The 22,862-nt window shown below is 61.8% G+C and overlaps 1 protein-coding gene and 1 long non-coding RNA gene across 7 annotated transcripts; one reads left to right on the forward strand and one right to left on the reverse strand.

The window, feature by feature from the left end:
• The first annotated feature begins 1,010 nt into the window (after positions 1-1,010).
• On the forward strand, positions 1,011-22,342 carry KASH5 (KASH domain containing 5). Of its 6 annotated transcripts, none has more exons than XM_058280574.2 (22): positions 1,011-1,171; positions 1,743-1,828; positions 2,986-3,093; positions 5,870-5,974; positions 6,294-6,480; positions 6,935-6,999; positions 7,744-7,810; positions 8,096-8,257; positions 8,699-8,816; positions 9,121-9,171; positions 10,994-11,113; positions 13,984-14,061; positions 14,311-14,367; positions 14,654-14,713; positions 15,735-15,799; positions 15,919-16,045; positions 16,486-16,605; positions 18,669-18,727; positions 20,424-20,469; positions 21,774-21,838; positions 21,925-22,041; positions 22,144-22,342. In XM_058280574.2, the coding sequence occupies exons 3-22, from the start codon at positions 3,051-3,053 to the stop codon at positions 22,283-22,285; spliced, it is 1,854 nt and encodes a 617-aa protein (XP_058136557.1). In that variant the 5' UTR covers positions 1,011-1,171; positions 1,743-1,828; positions 2,986-3,050; the 3' UTR covers positions 22,286-22,342. The 6 variants fall into 6 exon arrangements, with proteins under 6 accessions (XP_058136557.1, XP_058136560.1, XP_058136562.1 ...); XM_058280577.2 differs by having other exon boundaries at positions 21,928-22,041; XM_058280579.2 differs by having other exon boundaries at positions 15,958-16,045.
• On the reverse strand, positions 5,492-11,237 carry LOC111758938 (uncharacterized). Its single transcript, XR_002793056.2, has 5 exons — positions 11,003-11,237; positions 8,302-10,918; positions 7,874-7,988; positions 5,875-6,029; positions 5,492-5,738 (listed from the first exon to the last, which is right to left on the reverse strand). It is a non-coding gene; the product is annotated as an uncharacterized lncRNA (long non-coding RNA).
• Positions 22,343-22,862: the final 520 nt, after the last annotated feature.

The following is a 22,862-nucleotide window of genomic DNA, read 5'->3' on the forward strand; positions in this document are numbered from 1 at the left end:
GAGCCCTTTACAAGTGGAATGAAATTCAGGCAGAAGGAAAGAAAGCCTCGGAGTAGGGAAGTCAGAAGCCGAAAGCCAAAAGAACCTGGGAGAGAAGGAAGAGGCCAGGAGACACCGCCATGTGCCCTGCCGTGTGACAAGTTAAGGACCAAGGATCACCAGCAGCCAGCCCCAGAATGCCAGTCTCCAGGGAGAAGGCATAGTCCTGGTGATGCCTTGATTTGGGCTTTCTCTTAGCCTCAAAACCATAAGCCAATACATTCCAATGAGGGTGACAGACGGTACGTGCCACAAAGACGACGAGAACAGAGATGGTGGACAGAGAGGCAGGGATTCTAGTGCAGACAAAGTGGCAGGAGGGACTCTTGGGGAAGTCAGGGCTGAATGAATGATGGCCGAATTAACAAGAGACCCGGTAAGATTCTGTTTCTGTGTCTGGGTTAGCAGGGAGGCCGAGTGGAAGGGACACCTTTTCCCCAGCCCCTTCTTGGATTTTGACATTTTGGATGTCATTCTCTTCCTCTCTCTCACTAGAAAAGTTATGAATCTTTCTTTCCCCTTCTGAATGGAATGAATAAAATCGTTTTGGGGAGAATCCTTCGGGGATTTCCAAAGACAGCATGCCTGGAGTCACAAAAGGGAGCAGGTGGCGGAGCGGGTGGAGGTGAAGGAGGGCAGGACTTCATTGTGACGGCAGAAAGGCACGATGTGGCAACTGATAAGAAGTGTGAGGTGCACGAGGAGTCCCTCAGTGCGACTCTCCCTTACTCGGAGCCATTTCACAGAAACTTGAGACCCCAGACAAAACCCCCCGCGCCGCAGCCACAAGAGCGCCCCGCATCCCGGAACCACCCGTATCCCGCCCAGCCTTTCCCCGCCCCGCCAACGCGCACGCGCCGGCTCCCTCCAGGCTGGGCGCGCGGCCGGGCAGCCCTACGCATGCGCGACGCCGCCGTTACAGGTAACGGACGTGATCCGCGCGTGCCGTCGCCGCGGAGTGCGCCTGCGTGGAGACAGGAGCCCCGGCGGCGCGCCCTCTCGGCGCTCTTCTGCCCTGTTTGCTTTACTGGCGGGAAACGCGCACGCGCACCGCCCCCACCCCCACCTCGCGCAACCGCCACCCGTCGTCGGTGGCCCGCGGCAGTGTCCCGAGATTGGGGCGCAGCTCCAGGTGCGCCCTGCTTGGTCGAGATTCCCCACAGTATCCCTGTCAGAGCCCCTCTCGAGACCCTGATGACGACCCCAGAACTGTAGGAGAGACGCTTCCAAACCCTGTAGAGTCCTCTTAAATCCTGACAGAATCTTCTAGGAGTTCTTTCAGACTTCTCTATCAGACCCTTCCTCAAAATCCTGGCAGTCCCAGGGATCTACTTAGAAATCCTGTCAACCCCCCCCCTCCTCCCCAATTCGAGTCAGACTTTCCTCCGGAAATCCTATCAGAGACCCGCGAAATCCTGTCAGAGAGCCCCAAAGATCTGTCAGAAAACTCCGGAAATCCATTCAGAGGCAACCCCTCCCCAGAGCTCCTGCGGGAGCCTCCTGAGTCAGGGGCCTCCCAAAGCCCCATCCTCTCCCTCCCACACATCCCCCGGGAGCTTCCCTAGGTGACGCTTCCTGAGTTAGTCCCCAAAACCCAGGCGGGGACCTCGGCAGGCTCTGGCTCTACAGCCAGCACCCCCTTTGCACCCGGAAGGGTTGTCCAAAACTTGGAGGCATCTCCTTTCAAAGGCCCCTTTTTCTAGGACATTCTAAAAGCCGCGGAGGAGCGTGCTGTGGTGGCGGTGGACCCCGTTTGGCGACGGGGAGAGCAGTGTGTTGGCAGGACTTGGTGAGGAAACGAGGGGGCGAGGAGGGGCAGCCCACCTGGTGGGGTCACAGAGGACCCCGCCAACCAGAGCACAGCCTGCTACCCCCAGTTCAGCCCCGATGGGCACCTGTTGTCCCTCAAATTAGTGGTAGCACCCCGTCACTCCTCTGTGTCCTATGGCCGAACTGGCTGTGATGCGGCCAGCACAGGGCACGGTCAGGGCTCAGAGGAGGGAACCCCAACTGCTCCAGGGACCCCCAGAAGGTTCCCCACGGCCAAGCGGGTGTGAAACCGGTTCCTGGGGGTTGCCTGGGCCTGGGAGGACCTGGGGACCATGGAGAGGAGCAGACTGGGGGGCAGATGCTGAGCCTCCCTGGGTTGTGGCGAGGGCAGGGGGCCTGGGGTCAGCCAGTGTGGAGAAGAGTGTCAGAAGGAGGCAAGGCGTTTCAGGGACCATCCCACGCAGGGCTGGGGCACTCGGGAGCCATGGGAGAGCCAGGAGCAGGGGGAGCCAGCAGACCAGTGACAGGCTGCCCTGGAGTAGAGGCCACGACCCGGGCAGTGCAGGGCCGGGAGACAGCTCCTGGCTAAGCCCCGGGAGTGGGGAGAAGAAGGTTTGCTCAGAGGAGGGACATCTTAAGCAGAAACAGGAAGGGCTGCCAGGGGTCAGGGACAGAGACTGTGAGCCTGGCCTGGGGGAGACGGGCAGGGCTGGGCCATGTAGGGCCTTGAACGCCAGGCCCAGGGTTCAGGTTCTGTTCCCAGGGGGCTGGGGAGCCACAGGAGGACATGGAGCAGGGGAAGGGAGGTCAGCTCTGGGGCCTGCAGGAGGACGGATTAGGGGGGCAGGGTGTCCTCAGGAGGCCAGCAGCTGGCACGGCAGTCCAGGGGAAGAGGACAAGGCTTGAGCTGGGGCTGTTAGAAAGTAGAGCAGGGCGGGGTGAGTCAGCAGGATGGGGCGGGAGGCTCCCGGAGGAGGGGAGGCGACGGGGTCCCCCACTGCTGCCTTTGATCTTGGCTGCCTCCCGCCCCCACTTTCCCTGCCCACACCTTCAGTCCATAAACCAGGGCCCAGTGAGCTGCCCCGGTTGCAGCGGGGTCAAGTGAATGGGTTCTGAGCACCAGGGTGGCCCCAGCTGCGGACTGAGGAGGCTGTCTGGCCCTTGTTGTCCTTCCAGGAGTGCTCGGGTGACGGAAGACGGTCATTAGTGTCGCCAGTAGCTGCCGAGAGGCAGGGAGGCCCATGGACCTACCGGAGGGCCAAGCGGGCGGCCCCGATGCGGAAAGTAGGTGGCCGGGCCCCTGTGGGCCCTGGAGGGGTGATGGGGGGAAGGGCTGCGGGCTGGGACTCAGGGACCCCGGAGAGGTGGGGGCGGGAGCTGATGTTGGCTGGACGCCTGCTGGGGGCCCCCTTCCTCCAGGAAGCCCAGAAAGCCTCAGCAAACGCTGCTCCCCGCGGCCCACCCTCTGTTCCTTAACGTCTCCGCCCAGAGGCCACTTCCTTCCTGGGTGTAGACAGCCACCCTGTCACACTGTCCCCTTTGCTCCTGTCCTCTTCGTCCCTGCAGTACACATGCTTGTCGTGAGCGCCGCACTCCCCGTTCACCCGCTTTGTTCCCTCTGGCGTTCTCAGGCCTCAGGGCAGCACGGCCCAATGGCAGCGTTGCGTGAGCCACGTATGCCACGGTCAATTGTAAACCTCCTAGCAGCCATAGGAAAAGAAGGAAAAGCAGGCGAGATGGATGTGATGAGATTTTATTTAACTTGGTATGTCCTAAATAGTGTCCAAAATATCCAAAATAGCTTCTGATCCATGTGAAAATGTGCTGTTGAGATTTTCTCCTTTCTTGGTTAAGTCTTCATGGTTTTGCACTGTCAGCACCTCGAGCCGCACTCCAAGTGGCCGCCGCCTGTGTCAGGCCTGCCCGGGGGACAGTGTCTGACCCGCGGGGGCGCCCGGGGACTGTACTCTGAGCGGACGATGGTGCAGAGCAGACAGGTGTGGGGAGCGGCTTCAGGAGGAAGGGTGCCAAGGTGAGAGTAGCAATGGGGCCGTCCCCAAGGGCTGTCGTGATGTCGAGGCGCAGCTGCAGGGTGGGCTGGGGCCAGCCCTCCAAACGGTAGTGATTTCAACAGCAAACATTCGAAGTCCCTTTTCTCGGGTGGGAAAACTAAGACTCGGAGAGGGAGGAAGGAAGTCTTTGGCCAAAGCCACACACCCAGAAATTGCAGACCGCGTCCCGGAGCGCCGGGGCCCCTTCCTTAGCACCACCTACGTCCTTTTCTCTGGCCGCGGGGCTTCCCATAAACGGGACCGGAGGCTGGCGCGGCGTGGGAGCTGGGGCAGGCAGCCGGGGGCGCGACGGCCCACTCGCCGGCACCAGCAGAGGGCGCGCGGCCACCAGGGATCTGTGGGCCAGACCAGCCCCGGGAGGCTCCTGCGGGAAAGGGCCCCACCCAGAAGGTGAGCGGGCGCGACGGAGACCGCGGGAGGAAGGGACCAGAAGGCTCGGGGCATGGAGACTCTCTGAGATGTGGGGAGAGGAGAGAGACGGGAATGTGCCAGAACAGAGAGGGCAGACAGGGAAGAAAATGGGGTGGGGGGCGAGAGACGAAGAGGCAGGCAGGACCCAGGGGAAAAGATGGCGAGAAGGAGCAGGGACAGAGACACACATGGAGATGCTGAGGACAGAAGGACAGAGAACCTTCCTGAGGGGCAGGGAGGGAGCGCGGGCCACACCAACCCTCATACCCGCGGGGACGCCGGTCCTGGGCCAGGAGGATGGGGAGGGCTGGACGAGGCTGGGGTCCTGCCCTGGCACAAGTCGGCACCCCCCAGCTGCGGGGCCCGAGGAAGAGGACTGACGCTGAGCAGGAGTCTCGGGGCGAGTCCCTAACCTCACCAGGCCTGTCTCCTCATCTGGAAAGTAGGGCTAATGCTAAAAACACCCATAAGGTGTTGGAACCCAGTTAGTCCCCGTGAAACGCTGGAAACGCAGCGGTACCTCCTTCATGCCCGATCAATGTTTGCTCTTTTGATTGAGTCCCTGCCCCTCACCAGGCCCTCCACCAGGGCCTTTCCAGGTTGAACTTCATTTCTCCTTTGCACCACTGTCCTAGGAGGGAGGGAATGCAGCTACCATTTTTCAGAGGAGGAACCGGCTGGTGGCCCTGGGCCCGCAGGTCTCTGGGTCCAGCCTCCCCAAGCCGGGCCAAGCCAGGGGTCCCCTGATTAGATGAGCACCTACTAGACCCTGGGTCATTCCTAGAACATTTATGGAGCCGGCACTGTGGGGGCAGCAGAGGACACAGCCCTGCCCCACCCAGCCCTGGTGAGGGGAATCACTCTGTCCCCCAGCACACTTTACCAGTGGGGAAACTGAGGCTCCAAGAGGAGAAGCGACTTGCCCCAGCTGTGCAGCTGGGCGCTGAGCCCAGGTCGTTCTGGCTCCTACCCCTGCCGCCCACCCTACCGGGATCGCCCCATCCCCCCACCTCTCAGACCCCCAATGACGCCAGCCTCGAGTGTGGGGAGGAGAGGGCCCTGGCCCCCCGCAGGCCAGGCGACCGGAGGCGCAGCCGGCAGGATCGATCGATCGGGCTGCCCGCACTATCGGATTGTTCCTGGCTCCCACGGGCCCCCTTCACCCCTCTCCTCCCAGAATCCTCTCTTCCTTGCCCTCCCCGCCCCCCCCCCCATGCTCTCCCTGCCGTGCCTGAGAAGCTGGGCAAGAGAGGAGGAAGGGTCTGGGCTCCCGGGGGGATTGGCCGTGTCACAAAGGATTAGACAGCAGGGGGGACTTACTGGCTGCAAGATGGGGCCCACAGTCTTGGATGGGGGCTGATTCGAAGGCCCTCGCTGGCTGCTCCCAGCCCAGGCTTCCTGCTCTTACCCACCAGCCGCACCTCCAGGCCGCAGTGAATGCCCTCCCTGCGGCAGGAGCCCAGAACCCAGGACTGAGGACGGAGGACAGGGTCAGCCCGCCCTGCCCCTCCCCTGCCCCCACCTGGCCCCTGCTCCCCGCCCCCTCACTGCTGGGCTGCGCCCTCTCCTCTCCTCAGCGTACCTCTGGGACCAGCCGCAGGAGGGGAGCCTGGGGACGCTGCTCAGCTTAGAGGAGCAAGTACTCAACTCCACGTTCGAAGCCTGTGACCCCCAAAGGACAGGTGGGGGGCTGGGCGAGGCTGTGGGGGCCAAGAGGACCAGGGGGCCTGCAGGAAACTGGGGGTGGCAGGAAGCACGTAGATAAGGGGAGGCAGGGCTCTCAGGGCGCGGAGCAGGCCAGCGGGGCAGGCGAGAAAGGGAGGTTTGGGGTTTAGAGGCGGGACGAGGGAAGGCAAGGGGGCGCCGAGCCCTCCCGGGGTGGGGGCGAATGAGGAGCCGCACTTCCAGGGACAGGCTGCCTCGCCCAGCCCCCAAGCTGCCTTCTTTTCCCAGTCCCACCCCCAGCTGTCCTGACTCCCTCACTGCATGCCCTGTCCCCAGGCTTTGTGGCTGTGACCCACGTGCTGGCCTACCTGGAGGCCGTGACAGGACGGGGCCCCCAGGACGCGCGCCTCCGAACACTGGCCCGCAGCCTGGACCCCAACGGGGAAGGCCCACAGGCCGCTGTGGACTTGGACACTTTCCTGGCCATCATGCGGGACTGGATTGCCACCTGTCAGCTGGACGGGTAGGTCCCCACACCTCCACCCTCCTCTGGGAAGCCCTTCCTAAGATCTAGCCTCACACCTACGTGCTGCAGCTGGCACCTTTGGAGCCTGAGGACCTACTGTGATTGGAACGAGACTGATAAGTAGAGAAAAAGAGAAGGGCTGAGGGAGATTTAACAACAAATTGCCTGAGATGGGCAGGCTGAGGGGGTCTGGGAGGGAGAAATAAAAGGGAAGACAAAGGGGGAACCTGGTTGGCAGAGGCCCCACCCCTCCTCCAAACCCAGGCCTGGCCCCGCCTACTCTTCCATCTGGCGTGGGCACACCATCTGGCCTCACCTGTGCCCCTGCAGTGCCCACACTCACCTGACCTGGGCCCCTGCTCCCGCCACCTGCAATCCCTTCCCCCCGCCCGTGCATGGTCAGGACTGGGGGGGCTGCAGGGGGCCTCTAAGCCTCATCCCTTTGATACAGGGGATTAGAGCTGGAAGAGGAGGCTGCCTTCGAGGGGGCCCTGACCTCCCAGCAGCTGCCATCTGGTGAGATTGCTATCTATAGAATGAAGCAGGTGGGCCCAGGGTCAGACAGTGGGGGGACTTCCTGTCGGGGCAGACCTAGGGCCAGGGTGGGATCTGGGGCCTCTGCTCCAGCCTGAAGCTGTGAGTTTGACTTTCTAGGCCCCTCCCAGCCCCTCCCCCTCCCCACAACAACCACCCTTTCACAGGTGTTCTGGGGTTTCCCTTGGAAGCTCCTTCACCAGCCCCCCCCCTAGCTGCAGCCCCTCTTATTCTCCAGTCCCAGCGTCCTCCGCCCTTGGGCCGGCTCCTCAAGTGTGCCACCCCTTCCAGCCCGGCCCTTGCTCGGCCTGCTCCACCGCCTGCCCACCCCTCGGCCAGCACCCCCGAGGTCCTGGGAGGTGGTGGCCGGGTTACTTTCCTGATTTCCCCAGCCTGTCCCCAGACCTCCACTCACAAAGCTCCAGGGCTGTATTTCTTGTGCCTTACAACAAACGAGCACAGCGTTCTTGACGTTCTCTCAAGAAGCTACTCCAGTAAGGCTGGGGTCCAGGGGGGAAGTGGAGGCAAAGCATGGGGGGTCAGCAGAGAGGGTCAAGGATCAGAGGGACGGACGGGCCAGGGGCTGCGCATTGGTGGCCGCCACGAGGGCACCCGGCCTGGGCCCCAGGCACACACTGGTGAGGGCCCTCCCCAGGGTGGGGGTGGTTGCAGTCCTGAGAGCAGAGGGTCCCCCCCGAGCAGGACCCCTGTGCCTGCTCCCTCCAGGATGCCCGGAAACTGAGGAGCCAGCCAACCTGGAGAGCTTCGGTGGCGAAGACCCCCGGCCTGAGCTGTACCTATCCCAGGCCCCTCCCAGCCCCTGCAGCCCCCAGCCTCCTGCCGGGCAGCAGCTCACCTGACTGCGGCCAGGCCTCCCGGGCAGAGGGGACCCTTCAGGGCGGCGGGTGAGGGGCAGGACTTGACCTGTAGCTTCGGGAAAGCCAAGGCGTCTCCCTCCTGCTTCTGTTTCTCTGGAAGAGAGATGTCCATTCCTCACCCCCTGCACCCCAAACTGCCTGAGGTGGAGAAGGGAAGCTGGGGACTGTCGGCTGTGACCCCCGCCCCTTCCCTGCCCCAGGCCCGCTGCTGCTGAGCTGCTGAGCAGCCTGGAGGACTTGGAGCTCAGCAACCGCCGGCTGGCAGGGGAGAATGCCAAGCTGCAGCGCAGCGTGGAGACGGCCGAGGAGGGGGCCGCGCGCCTAGGCGAGGAGGTCGCGGCCCTGCGCAGGCAGCTCCGCACGTGGGTGGGCCGCCGCCTCCCAGGGCTCTGCCAGTCCCACTCACCTGTCCCTTTCTTCATTTTCCTTCTTCCTGTCTTTTTCTTGTGTCTCTGCTGTTCCTGCCTCTCAGTCTGTTTTAGCTGGTTTTCTCTGCCTCCAGGATTCAGATTTCTCTGACTCTCCATGTCGTTGGCCTCTTCCTAGGCCTGGGTTCATTCTAAGGTCTCTCATGGTCATTGTGTTCCAGTCTCCCCTCTCTCTAGGCTTCTGAACGCACCTGGGCCTTTTAGGTTGGACTGGGTCTCTGTTCCCCTCTCTCTGGGTCTCTGTCCTTCTCTGTTTGCATCTGCTGCCCCTTCCCCACCCCACTCCTAGATTATTCTGTTACTTCCTTCTCTGGGTCTCTGGGAGTCCATCTCCATTCATCTCTGCCTTCCCCTCACCCATGTCCCCTCCCCCAGGACCCAGCAGGCTCTGCAGTTCGCCAAGGCTGTGGATGAGGAGCTGGAGGACCTGAAGACTCTGGCCAAGAGCCTGGAGGAACAGAATCGCAGCCTTCTGGCCCAGGCCCGGCAGACGGTGGGTTCTGGCCGAGGAGAGCCAAGGTGCCCTCTTCCTGCCTCTTTCCTGGAGCCTGAGTCCCCAGAGCCTGACTTGGGAGCGAGAAAGGACAGAGGTCACCCTCTTCTGCCCTGACTCCAGGCCCCACTCTCCCCAGGCCTTCCCAGGCCGACTGCCTCCCCTCCCCTGATAGAGGAGACAGCAGGAGCCACCCCGCCCCAGACCGCCCCACAGCCCTGCTCCCCAGGAACCAGGGAGGGGGAAGGGTGACAGGCCCAAGGAGGCTGGAGGTGAGATCTTCGTCTTCTCTCTGGGTCGTCAGGAAAAGGAGCAGCAGCATCTGGTGGCCGAGGTGGAGACTCTGCAGGAGGAGGTGAGCTCTGCGCTGCCCCCATTCCCTCAGGGTCTTCCCTGCCCTACCTACCCCTGCTGCCCCCAGCAGCCCCCAGGCCTGGGGCCCGGGTTGTTAAAGTGGGGGTGCGCAGGGTGAGGCCTCCCGCTCAGCGTGGGCTGGCACCTGCCTGTGCACCTGGGTCCCCCCACCTGTAAGAGTGGGCACGACCCTGGGACCCCCTCGCTGGGCTGTGTGAGTCAAACAGAGGGTGCTTGGGAGGTCCTGGGCACAGGCAGGGCAGGGAAGTGCCTGTGCAGGTCTGAGCTCACCTAGTTCATCTGTTAGCTTCTTGATGGGGGAAAGAAGTCAGGCTTTGAAGTCAGGCAGCCCTGAGTTCCGAATCCCACCTCTGCCTCTTACATGATGGGCAGCCTTGAGGCAAGTGACTGCTACTCTCCAAGCCTTGGTTTTACTCTCTGAGGCCCAGGGAGAATGGTGTGTGCATTGTGGGGGTGAAATGAAAGCATGCCACCCAGGGTGAGCCCAGAACACGAGCAGCCCCGGCCAGCCAAGTCCGACTCCAGCTCCCGTTCCATCCGAGCCTGAGACCTTCATCTTACTTCGTTCTAGCTCAGCCTAGTCCTTTGAGGTTGAAACTAAAGCTCGTCAGTCCACGACCACCGGTCCCCACCCCCAAGGTGGCATCCCAGTGGCAGGGGCCCACGCAGTGGCCCAGTGCTCTAGGAGGCAGCTGCTCACAGCTCTGCATCTGTCCAGGCTGCTCTGCACGAGACTGAGGCTCACTGCCCTGCCTGGCCCTCAGCCTTAGGCCCCGCTGCTTGCCAGCATCCACCCAGAGGCCCGCACAGGCCTCGCTGCATCTGCTTGTCAGGTCCCCTCGCCTGGCCCCCGAGCCCTTTCTTGGGGAATGGAGGAGTTCTGGCTGATTTCTGGTGATTCTGAGACCAGGGGCCTCCCTGGGCCCTCTCCCTCGTCTCCCCATCCAGTCATCTGTATGCTAGTATTCTCATGCCCTGTAGTTCTGGCACTGGCCAGTAAGTGGGCACTGTACCACTCTCAGAGCCCCAGACTGCGCAGGGTTCTGGGGTTCTGCTCATCCACCCCCTCCATCCCTCAGAGCTAACCCTGGGGCCCAGGGTGGCTCAGGGCCCATTTCCACTCTATGACTCTCCTCAGGGACCTCCGGCACCCTCCCCCAGCTCTGAGGATCCCTTGTGGTCACTTGGGGCGCGGACCCCGATTCTGCCTGATCTGTGTTCCCTCCAAGTTTCCTTGACCACACTCTGGTTCTTACATTTAAATCCAAAATGTTCCTACTTTTGTCCTCTGCTTCGTCCATGAATTCGAGCCTGCCCCCACCCACAGGGACAGTGGGACTCTCACAGCAGGAAGGCAGCTGCAGTGTCAGGCATCGTGTGGGGGCCAGATGTGACCCTTTCTTCCAGGCCATCTCTTTTTGAGAATGAGGAAAAGCTTTCCCCGAAGCCCCCTGCCAGGCCTCCGCTACATCTCACTGGCCAGAGTGACATCAAATGATGCTGGCCAAACCTAGCTCTGGCAAAAGTGTCTGGCCACTGATCGATCAGGGATGCTTTCAGCTCCAAGGGACAGAACACCCAAGGCACAGCGGCTTCTCTCTTAAGGACGCGTGCTTCCTTAGCAAGAGGTCTTGGAGGAGGTGGCCCCTGGCTTGCTTTGGTGACTCGGCTCTTTGTCTGCCCGTGGCCTTGTGCTCACCGATGGCTGCATCAGCTCCCAGCTTATCCTAAGTCAGAGCAGGAAAAAGTGGAGTGAGGGGGCCCCAGCAAACTCTCCCGTCGTGCCCCCCTCTTTCCTTCAGAAAGCTTACATTTCACGGGCCAGCACTGGATCCCACGACAGCCCCCAGCTGCACAGGAGCCGGGAGAGCGGCTGCAGGCTTCTTCAGCCCCTGGAGGAGGAGGCGAAAAGCGAGAGGGGGGTGAGAACACCTGCCAAGATTTCAATCTCGATCCCCCCAGGGCTGGAGCCAGGACGCCTGCCCAGAAGGCCTGTCAGGTCCGGGGCCTTGAGCCGCCCAGGGCGCTCCTAGGCGCTGGCTCTCGATACCCTGGAGCTATTCTTGGTGGCCTCGCTCCCCCCGGCCCTCCCCTCTGCTGCGTTCTCAAGTTACGGCAGAATGAGGCTGGGGCAAGGGGCCGGCTAGGCGGCCCTGCGGTGGAGAAGCGCCCCGCCGGCTCAGGCTGCTGTGGAGAGGGCGAGTTCCTTGCCGCTGGCCTGGGAGCCACGGCAGATCCCGGGCAGGTGCACAGATGTTGACGCAGCACTCCTGGCCTGTCCTTCCACCGCCCTTCACCTGAGAAGGGGACGGAGTCAGCGGGAGCAGCCAAGGCACCCAGCCCAGACCCGAGGGAGGGCGGCACATGCAGGGGGACTGCCAGAGGAGGGGTGTGGCCAGAGGAGTCCCGGGGCAGCCTCAGGGCCTGAAACACATCCCCCCGGCCACCACGCCCACGCGACCACCACCGCAGGACTGGAATTGGAACCATTTTATTCTCTGGTCACATTTCGTGGCTAGCGTGGGCCGCCGTCTTCCCACCCTCCCCACCGGATCATTCTTGTCCTGGAAGATGCAGCCCAGGCAGGCCCTTGCCTCCTCCCTGACTCCCGAACAGCTCTCCCCCAAGCCAGGAGAGGCCCCTCACCTGTGCCCACCTGGTGCCCAGGCCGGCCTCCACAGATCGTCCTGAGCCATGCTTCTGCGTCGCCGTCTGTGAGCTTGAGGCAAGGGATGAAACTGCCTCTCAGGGGGCCCCTCCCTGCCCAGGGCCGCGAGGCACTCGGCTTATAAGCACAGGACATGGAATCAGACTTGGGTTTGTGCCCACTTTTGTGCTTCATGACCTCGGTCTGGTTTCATGGCCTCTCGTCCCCTCAGGCTCCTCTGTAAAATTGGGGTTAATGATAGTAAAAACAATAGAGCAATGGAACATTGCATTCCTGCTGAACGGCACACAGGGTGCACAGGGTGCCACTGGGAAGTCTTGGCAAAGAACTGCACAAGGGTCTGGTCAAGCCCTTGAATCTATCCAGGAAACAGCAAGGATAGAGGAACCCGTGGGACCTCACACAGGGCCCGAGAATGCACGAAGTCAAACATGCAATCCTGCAGGACAAATGACCCAGCTTCTTCAACCAACAATGAGGACAGAGGGATGCAAACTTGGCCCAGTGGTTAGGGCGTCCGTCTACCACATGGGAGGTCCACGGTTCAAACCCCGGGCCTCCTGACCCATGTGGAGCTGGTCCATGTGCAGTGCTGATGTGCGCAAGAAGTGCCCTGCCACGCAGGGGTGTCCCCCACGTAGGGGAGCCCCACGTGCAAGGAGTGCGCCCCATAAGGAGAACCGCCCAGCGTGAAAGAAAGTGCAGCCTGCCCAGGAGTGGCGCGGCACACACGGAGAACTGACATAAGATGACGCAACAAAAAGAAACAGATTCCCGTGCTGCTGACAACAACAGAAGCAGACAAAGAACACACAGCGAATAGACACAGAACAGACAACGGGTGGGGGGGGGCAGGGGGAGGCGAAGGTGAGAGAAATTTTTTTAAAAATCTAAAAAAAACAAAACAAAAACAATGAGGGTAGAGAAGTGCTGGTTGGGGGGCATGGATGAGGGGGAGCCCTATCAGGCCAAAAGAAACCTGAGAAGCACATCAGCCAAAAGCAGGGTGGGCCTTGTTGGGGTCCTCGTTCAGACAAACCCAATGCAAAAAAGACAGCTTTGTGAGACAAGCAGAGCCAAGCCAGCGCATGTGGGGCATGGGATGAAACTAAGGTTATTCATTTTGTTAAGGGCGGTAACGGCACTGTGGCACTGCTAAAGAAAAGTGTCCGCGAGTGAGAGGTAATGCTGGACTAGCTATAAGCAACGTGCTAGGAGGCCTGTGCTTGGCTTTAAAATAACGCAGGAGTACAAAACCAAAAGCCTGGGGGACAGAGAGGAGACAAAACAGAAAATGCAGCTAACGATTGAGGCTGGCAGACGGAGTGGGCTTCGCCGGACTGTTCTTTGTCTTGGTGCATCTTAAAAATGTACACAGGCAGACCTTGGAGATGTGGGCTCGGTTCCAGCCCACCACAATAAAGTGAGTCACAGGAATTTGTTGGTTTCCCAGTGCATCCAAAAGTTACGTTTACCCTACACTGTAGCCTGCTAAGTGCACAGTGGCATCATGTCTAAAAGAACAACGTGCACACCTTAATTAGTTGTGACCAAGAGACGTGAAGTGAGCACACGCTATTGGAAAAACGCACCCATAGACTCCTTGCTGCGAACCTTGTTTGTTTAAAAAAACACCACACATTCTCTGTGAAGCGCGGGTAAAACGAGGCCTGCCTGTGATAGAAAGGTTTGAAAATATTCTTTCAAAAATCTATGGTCCCAAATAAAGTTAAGTAAAACAAAACAAAAATCTATGGTCCTAGTGTGCATTCCCAGGACGTTTGGGCTAGGCCAGGCGCCGGCTGCACGCTCTGCTCACTGGCGTGCACTGTCCTGAGTTGGCATGTTTTACCCACTGCAAGGAGAGCTGCTCTCACTATGCATGCCCCTGAGCTTGCAAAGAAGGAGGAGAGGGGAACAGACAGTGTCAGTGTCACTGTCATCACTTCTCCAGGTGAGGGAAGGAGGCACAGAGAAGGTGCCAAGGTCCAAACACGGTGCTTGGAGGGACTGGAGGGCAGAACGGAAAGTGGCAAGGTCTCAGCAGGAGGCCGGACACGGGCAAGGTGCAGCCAGCGGCCTTTGCGGCAGTGACCCTGGCCAACAGCTGGTTCCTTCTTCCAGAACGGGAAGCTACTGGCCGAGCGCGATGGAGTGAAGAGGAGGAGCGAGGAGCTGGCCACGGAGAAGGAAGCTCTGAAGGTGCGCCCTCCCTGAGGCCTGAGGCTCTCCTGAGGCTCTGCATCCGGGGCACTTTGCAGCCAGTGCAGCCTGGGGCGAGCCAGGGGGCGGCACTGCCCTGCGAATTCCCTTTCCTGGGAGCTGACGTCCAGGGACCTCGCTGGAGGTTGGGTGGGGGGGCCTGGGAGTGGAGGGCCAGCCCTGAGGAGGGGGCAGCTGGGAGGGAGCTCCTGGGAGGCTGGACAGGCGGGTGGGCTCCTTCCTTGGCAGCGGCAGCTCTGCGAGTGTGAACGCCTCATCTGCCAGCGCGATGCCATCCTGTCCGAGGTGAGCCTGGGGAGGGAGCAGGCCACCACCTCCCCCTGGACCCTTCCTTCTCCTCCCCCAGGGTGGAAAGGGAAGTCCTCCCTGGGTCTAAACACTGGAGCTGTGCAGCCGGAGGGCAAGGGTCCCCGGCAGTGTCCCAGCATGGCCCCAGGTCGGGAAACCCTCCTGGCCCCAGCTCCTCCCGGCTCCGCGGCCCTCAGCCTCCCAGCCAGACCCCCTCCCCCCACCAGCCTCTGCGTCTCTGAGGGGTCTGCACAGGGTCTCAGTTGACTTTGGGCTTTCCCAGCGCACTCAGCACGCAGAGAGCCTGGCTAAGACCTTGGAGGAGTACAGAGCCACCACCCAGGTACCCTGCCCGCCCCGCCCCGCCCCGCCCGGCTCCTGCGCTTCCCTTTCCTTTCCCTCCCTGTCCCTTTCTGTCCCGTGGGTTTCTTCTCCAAGTCTTCACGTCCTGCTCCTTCCCGTCTGCCGTGACCGTGGCTCTCCCTCGCTGCTTCCGCCTCCCTCTGCCTCGGCTTCCCTTGTTTCCCGCCTGTGGAGCTTGGGCTTCCGCTCAGTTTTGGGTTTTTTTTTTTTTAGATTTATTTCTACCCCCCCCCCTCCGTCTGTTCCCTGTGTTCATTTGCTGCGTGTTCTTTGGTTCTTGTCCATGTCCGCTTCTGTTGTCAGCGGCATGGGAATCTCTGTTTCTTTTTGCTGCGTCATCTTGCTGCGTTAGCTCACCGTGTGTGCGGCGCCATTCCTGGGCAGGCTGCACTTTCTTTCGCGCTGGGCAGCTCTCCTTACGGGGCGTACTCCTTGCGCGTGGGGCTCCCCTATGCTGGGGACACCCCTGCGTGGCAGGACACTCCTTGCGCACATCACTGCGCATGGGCCAGCTCCACATGGGTCATGGAGGCCCGGGGTTTGAACCGCGGACCTCCCATGTGGTAGGCGGACGCCCTAACCACTGGGCCAAGTCCGCTTCCCTCCACTCAGTTTTGTGCTCTCTGGGTGTCTTCTCCCGCCTGTCTGCCCTTATCTCGCTGGGTCTCTGCTGCTTTTTGAGTGCAGCCTCTCCGTTCCCCTGGGTGACTTCTCTTTGTCTCTGGCCTCTCTGCTTCTCTTTCCACCCGTGTCTCCCGCTTCCCCACGTGCCACCATTCGTGTCCTCCTTTTCTTCCTTTCTTGGCCGTGGCTTACCTTCTGGGTTGCTGTTGCTCCCTGATTTCTGTAACTGCTTTCTTTTCCTTTTCTCTTGGCAATATCTGTCGGGGGGAGCCCAGAGAAATTGGGGAAGTGGAGAGGAGCCTGGCAGAGGAGACCAGTGGTGGGGGCTGGGGAGGATGGAGAGCCAGGGGTCCCCTTCCCACCCCCCAACCCTGCAGGAACTGAGGCTGGAGATCTCGCACCTGGAGGAGCAGCTGAGTCACACCCAGGAGGGGCCGGACGAGTGAGTGGAGCGCTGGGCACGGGAGGAGGCTGGGCCCGAGGGCAGGGCCCCTGGTCTCCAGCCCGGAGGTGGGCAGGGCAGGGACCCCAGTGATAGGCTGACTGGCCAGTGGTGGGCAGGCGCGGAGGCAGCCTTCTGCCTCCTGACTATGTGGCCAGGCTACCTGAAGGGGCCCAGGCAAGAAGAGCAGGCTGGACCCCACTGCTGCCCCCGTCCCTGGGCGTGGAGATCGAGGCCATTCGCCAGGTGGGTCTGCACCCCCGCCACATTCCAAAGCCAAGACCCCAAACATCTCCCCCACTCCAACCCTCATGCCCTGCCCAAGCCCATGGCCCCAGAGCGCTGGGCACTTGGCCCGTGTGGGGACCCCTAACTCACATCACCTCCAAAGAGCCTCCCCCCCCAATCTCAGCTCTCCTCCAGCTCTCTCCACCCCAGGCCCAGGCCAGGCCCAGCTGTGACCCAGCGCTGACCCAGCCCCTGCCCCAGGCTCACCCCTGAGCTGTCAGTCTGAGCCTCCCTCTGGCCCAGCCTTGGCCCTGGTCCCTCCCTGCCTCTCTCCTGCACACTCCCCACACCGAGCTTTTGCACCTCCCACCCTATTCCCCTCCCCCCCCCACTCTCTGATCTTATTGTCCTCCCTAAGCTGACCCATCTGACCCCAGAAACAACTGCTCCTCTCCCAGAAACAAGAGGTGGCAGCCACAGACCTCTCTAGCCCTCTGTGTGGAGTGTGGCCATGGGAGCAGGTCGATGAGCCCCAGGAAGAAGCCGAGTTTCCATCTGAGGCTCCGCCAGGGGGGCAGGTGAGCCCGGGAAGGGGTCGGGAGCTCTGGGCGCATGCAGGCCGCCTCTGTCTGCCCCTCGTACAGTGAGCGGGTGTTGGCTGAGGGCCTGGGCACAGGCCTGTGTGTGCTGGACGCCGAGCACCAGAACCAGGCAGGCCGCCACTGCCAGGGCACACACCACGCTGTGCCTTTTGCTCCTTAGGAAATATGCCAGCAGGGATTACCTTAGTTAAAATCGTACTGCAGGAGGAAGCTAGGAGCCTAAAACTGTGAAGATACATGAAGCGTTTCTACTCTGAGTACAAGGACGTTTAAGAAGAGCTTACTAAACTCACTATGAAAACTCACAGTCAACTGAGGCCAATTTAAAACTATTAATTTGCACACTAACCATCATTTTATGACTTACATAATTATCTGAACAGCATTTCAACATTTGAAATAACAGGCACGAGTCATCGTCAGTGTCTACATTGTTAATCCGATAGCACCAGAAAGATCTTTTTTTTTTTTTAAAAAAAGAGAAAATATTATGAGCAGTTCTGTAACATATCATACTGTTGCCATCCTTAAAGGAGAAACTTGCTCTTCTGCTCACCTTTTCCCTGGGTGCAAGCAGCCCCCGTCTTTCCCTTGGACACCAGCACTCATGCTGGAGTTCTCCTTTAACCCGCCCTGTACCGCCACAAGGTTGGCATTACATGTGGGAGACTGAGGCTCAGAGAAAGACCCGCAGTCACGCAGCTGGAGCGGGCAGAGCCAGAGCAAGTGTGAATTAGAGTGAACTTCTGCGGCAAGTCTCAGGTGTCCTGAGACGGGCCACCAAGGGCCAGCCGAGCCTGGCTTTGGAGCAAGCCCAGGAGCCAAGGGGGTCCCGGCCAGTGCTGGGTGGGGTGCAGAGCCGAGTCCCTCAGGCGTGGGCCTCACCCTCAAGGCCTGGTGGGGAGATCCTGCAAGCCTGGTTCGGGGTTCTAGAGGTGGGAGTCGGCCATGTGGGAGCACAGAGGAGGGGGTACCTCTGTGGGGGCAGACGGAGGAAGATATCACGGGGACATGGACAGGAGTTGGATTTGGAAATGAACAGAGAAAGAGAGATGCTAAGTGGGCTGCCGAGGAGGTGTGTGGGAGGCCGGGTTGGAGGGGGCCGCAGGGCCGCAGGTGGCAGGGCAGGGGGGAGGCCAGGGAGGGATGAGGCCGGTTCCAGAGCAGGGAAGGAATCCTCTGTCGGGCTAAGGGATTCGCGCTTTTCTCAAGAAAGCCATGGGAGGACTGTGAGCAAGGAAAGGACAGGGTCTGCTCTGGGCGTGGAAAGATGTTCCGGGCTGAGCGGAGGATGGACAAGACAGACTGGGGAGCGCGTGGAGGCCGGGAGGCCAGGCGGAGGCCGGGGAAGTAGTGCTGGAGGAAGAGGATAAAGCCAGGCCAGGGCCACGGGGATGGAGAAAAAGGGGCAGGCAGGGAGAAGGGGGTGGGGGTAGGGCGGGGACAGACGGGCTGCGCTGTGGGGAGGCTGGGGGAGGGAAAGAAAAGAAGCATGGGCGGGTGAGGGACACAAGGGAGTCCCAGAGCTGTCCCCAGGCGGTGGGGTACTCGGGGCCGGAGCTCAGAGAATGAGTTTCAACAGCAGTGTAGGCGACGAGGGGATGAGGATGAGGGGTGTCAGGGGAGAGCGGGAGGGCCGGTCCTGAGGGCCGGCAGGTGGCGCTGCCCCTGGGTGGGGGAAGCCTGGGAGAAGGGTTGGGGCGGGAAACGCTGAGCTCCTTTGGGGACAAGGTGAGTGTGAGAGGCTTGTGGGACGTCGGGGACCTGCGGACCTGAACTCCTGGGCCCTGCAGGAGACGGGGGCTGAGTAGAGTGGAGCGCAGCTGCCCAGTTACTGGCTTCTGTTCTTGGGGGGTGGCAGCGGCATCCATGTGCCGGGGTCCCAGAGAGGCAGGCTGTGGCAGAAGGTGGGGGAGCCACACACCGCTGGGGGAGAATCAGGGGCTTGGTTTGGGTGGGGGTGTGGCTGGCACGGAGGGTGTGAGTGAGAAGAGGCAGGGGAGTCACGGCCGATGACCTTGCCCTTTCCTTTCCCACAGAGAGACTTCCAGGCGGCGCCAGCACGGCCCTGGGCAGGAAGGCTGGAGCCAGCCGTGTGGTAAGGAGCCTGTGGCCTCCCAGATGCCGAGGAGTCACGCCCCTCCTCCGTCCCCGCTTCACCCCATTCCTGTGCTCTGGGGCTGAGCTGCGCCCTGGTTGCTGGACCGGGCCCTGCCCTCGGCAACTCCTGCTCCAGCGGGAGGCGACATTGGCCCAGCCCCTGACCCTACCGGGAAGGCTTCCTGGGGCCATGGCGCCAGTTGAGGTCTGGTAGGAGCGTGGTTAGAGGAGACACCCAAATGGGATGACACATGGTGACATGGTAGCCACCGACAGGACCGGTCACTGGCTCGGCTGCCCTCTCACCCAGCACTCTCTCTGAGGCCTCCAGGGAACCCTGGGATGAATGACACCCTGACGGGGCCCTTCGAGTGCTCCCCCCAGTCGGCTGGCAGATGCTGGGGGATTCTGGAATCAGGCTACTGGGGTTCGAACCCCAGCTGTGTGACTTTGTGCAAGTAACTGAGCCTCTCTGAGGCTCGGCAGCTCCGCATAGGGTCTTTTGTGGCCTTCAGCAGGGGCACAGGACCCCGGCAGCACGGGGCCTGCCACTGTTAGGCGGCTTGTGCGGGGAGGCCTGGGAGGAGCTAGAGAGCACTAGACGCCTCAGCCCACCCTCTGTCCGAGCCTGTGGCTTCCTGTGGTGCTGCGCCCTCCCGCCTCCAGGCCGCGGCTCAGGCAGCTAATGAGGCTGCCTGCCACCGCCTCTAATTGGACTTGTCTGGGAAGAGCTGAGATCGCGGCATGGGGGCTTCAGAGCTGTGACCCCCCTGCGTCACCAGGGAGTGGACGGGAGAAGGGGCCGGGGGGAGGGGCGGATGCCTGCATTTCTGGGGGTGGGAGTCAGCGTGTCCCACCGCCTGGGCAGGTGGGAAGCAGGGAGGTGGGGAATGCTGTGGCCCTGAAGCCGGCTGCACTGAGAGCTCAGGCCCCCAGGGGGCTGGGGGGCTCCACACCCAGGACCAAGTGGGGCTCAGACAGCTGTGGCTTAGGGCGGAGGCTGAGGCCTCCTAGCCTGGCTCCCCGGCTTGAGGGCTGGGCCCCGCTTCCTAGTAGGCAGTGGCTGGTAGGTGGGGTGCCGGGTCTCCCGAGGGCACTCGGGCCGGGCGGTCTGATGCCTGGATCCCCAAGGAGGCTTGTCGGGGGCTTGGACAGCCGTGGCGCCCGGAGAGGCAGAGGTGGGGGGCTGGCCCACCCTGGGGAAATGATCAGGGGTAGGGTCAGGGGCACAGCTGCATTCTTGAGGGGGGAGGTCTGAGCTGGGGTCCCAGTTCCCAAAGAAGACCCAGAAAGACAGATCACTGACCGCAGGGTGAACCCACAGGACAGGAAGTTGGGTGGGGGCAACCTGTTATCTGTCCACGCCGTGGGGTCTGAGGCACTGCTGGTGTTGGGGGAGACAGGAGAGCTGGAGGCCTAGAACCCGAGCGTAGGGGCTGAGAAAGCCATTCTGAGATGAAGAGCCCCCTGCCCTTGACTCTGGGGACACAGACTTGTTGGAAGATTCCCCTGAAAAATACATCTGCTGACCTACACCCAAAATTTTACTCCTGGGGCTCAACAGCAGCCCGAGCCCATCCCTGCTCGCGGCCCCCCTCTGAGCCTCCCTGCCCAAGAGGCCCCCCAGCCTCGGAGAGCAGCGCTGGAGCCCCGGGGGGAAGGAGGAACCTTGAGAGACCCCATTTTCTTCTCAGGTTGCCCGGAAGAGAGGAGGAGGAGGGAGCGGAGAGCCCAGGCATGGTAGGTGGCCCCCACATCCTCCTGTCCCTCGCGGTCCCCTCCACACCAGGCCCTGGAGGCTGCCGGGGTCTCGGCTCCCCCCCATCCTGCCACCCCCACGCCTCCGGAGCTGAGAGAAAAATCGTTTGGCCAAGAGCTAACAAGGCCCTCGCTGTAGCTAATGAGAGCGATGGCGAGGCCCGTGGGCGGCCAGATGCTCCCGGGAGCCCCCCCGCCACGCCTCAGCACCCGCTCGGGCTGAGCCACCCGCCTGCCTCACCGACGCGACTGCACTCCTGGGTGGCACCAGTGCACACACACGCGTCCCCGCGCCAGCCTCGCTGTCCACATGCCCCTGTCCTGTGACCCCCACGCTGGCTCCCCTTGCCTCGCAGCAGCAGGGCCCGGGGGAAATTCCAGGGATGCACGGGCAGGAGTTGGGGCAGGAGGAGCCGCAGTCTGCCCTCCTGCCACCTGGCGTGGTTACAGCGACACCTCAGTGTCCAAGCCGGCCTAGAGGGCGGCCCGGAGGGGCCAAGCTTCCGGCAGCCCCACCCAAACCCACCCCCTCCTGCCACTCCTCACTCGCTCACTCTCCTGGAGACCAGGGCTCTGCCTCAGTTTCCTCACACCCAACGTGGCAATGACCTTTTCCCAGCCTTCAGGGTGACGATAAGGGCTCAAGGCCACATGGGATGGGATGGGCCACGCGCCTGGCCCGGAGCAGCACGTGGCAGCGTGGCTAGGGGTGAAGATAATAGCGGCTCTGCGGCTTCGGCTTCACTGTTAGGATTTGTTATTGTCACTATTGTCATCACCACCACCACCCACAGAGGTGGGGTGCAAAGGGCAGAGCTCTGCAGGGAGGCCCTCCCAGGGGCGAAGGGGCCGCCTGTGGAGGGACCAGGGCCTGCACCAGATCCAGCAGAGGGATGGACAGGTGTGGAGGATGAGGTCTCTGCCCTCAGGGGGCCTTGGTCTGATTAGAAACTTCCAGAATCAGACAGAAAATGGAAACAATCATATTGATCAGCTAACAGCTGTTGAGCATTCATAGCACTCTGGACTGGCACAAGCACCTTTCTTCCCTGTGTTCATTTCTCTGATTTTCACGCCCGCCCTCTGAGGTGGTGGCTGTCACCGCCCTACCTGGCAGATGGGGAAAGCGAGGCATGGAGAGGTGTGGTGGCTTACTGAGGGATACAGAGTCAGAGTCCCCGAGAAGCCCACATCTGCGCTCCTCCCCCTTCTGTGCGGCCACTTACATCCACTGGCCAGAGCCATTCGGGACCGGTGTCTCAAGTCCGTCTCCTTTGTCCTCCCAGGCCGAGTGCCCCATCCCTCTGGGAAGCTTTCACGCTGGAGACGCACCAGGAAGTCCTCCGGAGAGGTGCTGGGGCCTGCGGGGGCCTGGGAGGGGACCTGGAGGCAGGAGGAAGCCCAGCGGTGACTCCTGCGTCCCCTCCTTGGCCGCAGCAGCCCTGCCGAACCACAGCTCCAGCAAGCCCTGGTGCCCGTGCTGAAAGAGCTCGCCCCGGTCACGAGGCACTGGGAGCAGCTCTGCCTGGCCCCGCTGTACCCCCAGCCGCTCAGGTGTGACCCCAGGCATCTCGGGCAGGAGATGGGGGTCGGGCATGGTGAGCACCCTGATCTCGCTGGGCCCCATGCTAAGCCCTCCCCCCACCTCCCCACCAGGGTCGCCAGGCACCCGTGGGTCCCCGGGCCTGTCCTGGGCCTGCTGCTGCTGCTGCTGCTCTCTGTCCTGCTGCTGGGCCAGCCCCCACCCCACACCTGGCCTCACCTCCAGCTCTCCTACCTGCAGCCCCCACCGGTGTGAGCGTGCTCCCCCTCAGCCACATGTAACCCAATAAACTCCCCCTGGCTTTTGCTCTGCTCCCATTGCCCTGGCACTGTTCCTCGGGATGACCCCAGGGCAGGGGGCCCCAGAGACCGCTCCGGGGTCCACACCTTACATTGGGTTGATGAGATCTGCTGGCTTTTAGTGTTGACGACCACCCTAAAGAAGAGCATGCCCAGCAGTGTGCCCCCCACACAAAACCAGCCTGAAGGCAGCTGTGGGCCCCCACTCGGTCTGAAGAGCTTGGGGTCAGGGTCTCTGGGACCCTCTTGGCCTTTCCCTGGTGCTCAGGAGATGATGGCCACAGCCTCGTGAGTCACATCTGCAGGGAGAAGGGGGCCTGTCCCTTCCTTTTTATAAGCAAAGCTAACACCCTCCTGCCGCTGCCAGCAGCCTTGAGTTTATGTCCCTTTGGCCCGAACTCTTAGGCATGTCCAGCCCTAGCTGCAAGGGAGGCTGGGAGAGGGAGCCCCGCGCCTGGGGCTGCGCACCTCGCTGCCACGTCCAGTCTGGTTTGTCAGTAAGGGGCGCTTTGGGGAGGCAACTGAAGGGCCTT

Source organism: Dasypus novemcinctus, chromosome 18 (assembly GCF_030445035.2).
Source record: "Dasypus novemcinctus isolate mDasNov1 chromosome 18, mDasNov1.1.hap2, whole genome shotgun sequence".
In the NCBI taxonomy this organism is placed as follows: domain Eukaryota; kingdom Metazoa; phylum Chordata; class Mammalia; order Cingulata; family Dasypodidae; genus Dasypus; species Dasypus novemcinctus.

What these genes read in the sequence shown, in the direction of transcription:
- KASH5 (XM_058280574.2), top strand. Translation starts at nt 3,051, where the DNA reads ATGGACCTACCGGAGGGCCAAGCGGGCGGCCCCGATGCGGAAA. An exon ending in CTGCGCAGGCAGCTCCGCAC is followed by an intron (nt 8,258 to 8,698) that starts GTGGGTGGGCCG and finishes CCCCTCCCCCAG; the next exon opens with GACCCAGCAGGCTCTGCAGT. An exon ending in TGGCCCAGGCCCGGCAGACG is followed by an intron (nt 8,817 to 9,120) that starts GTGGGTTCTGGC and finishes CTGGGTCGTCAG; the next exon opens with GAAAAGGAGCAGCAGCATCT.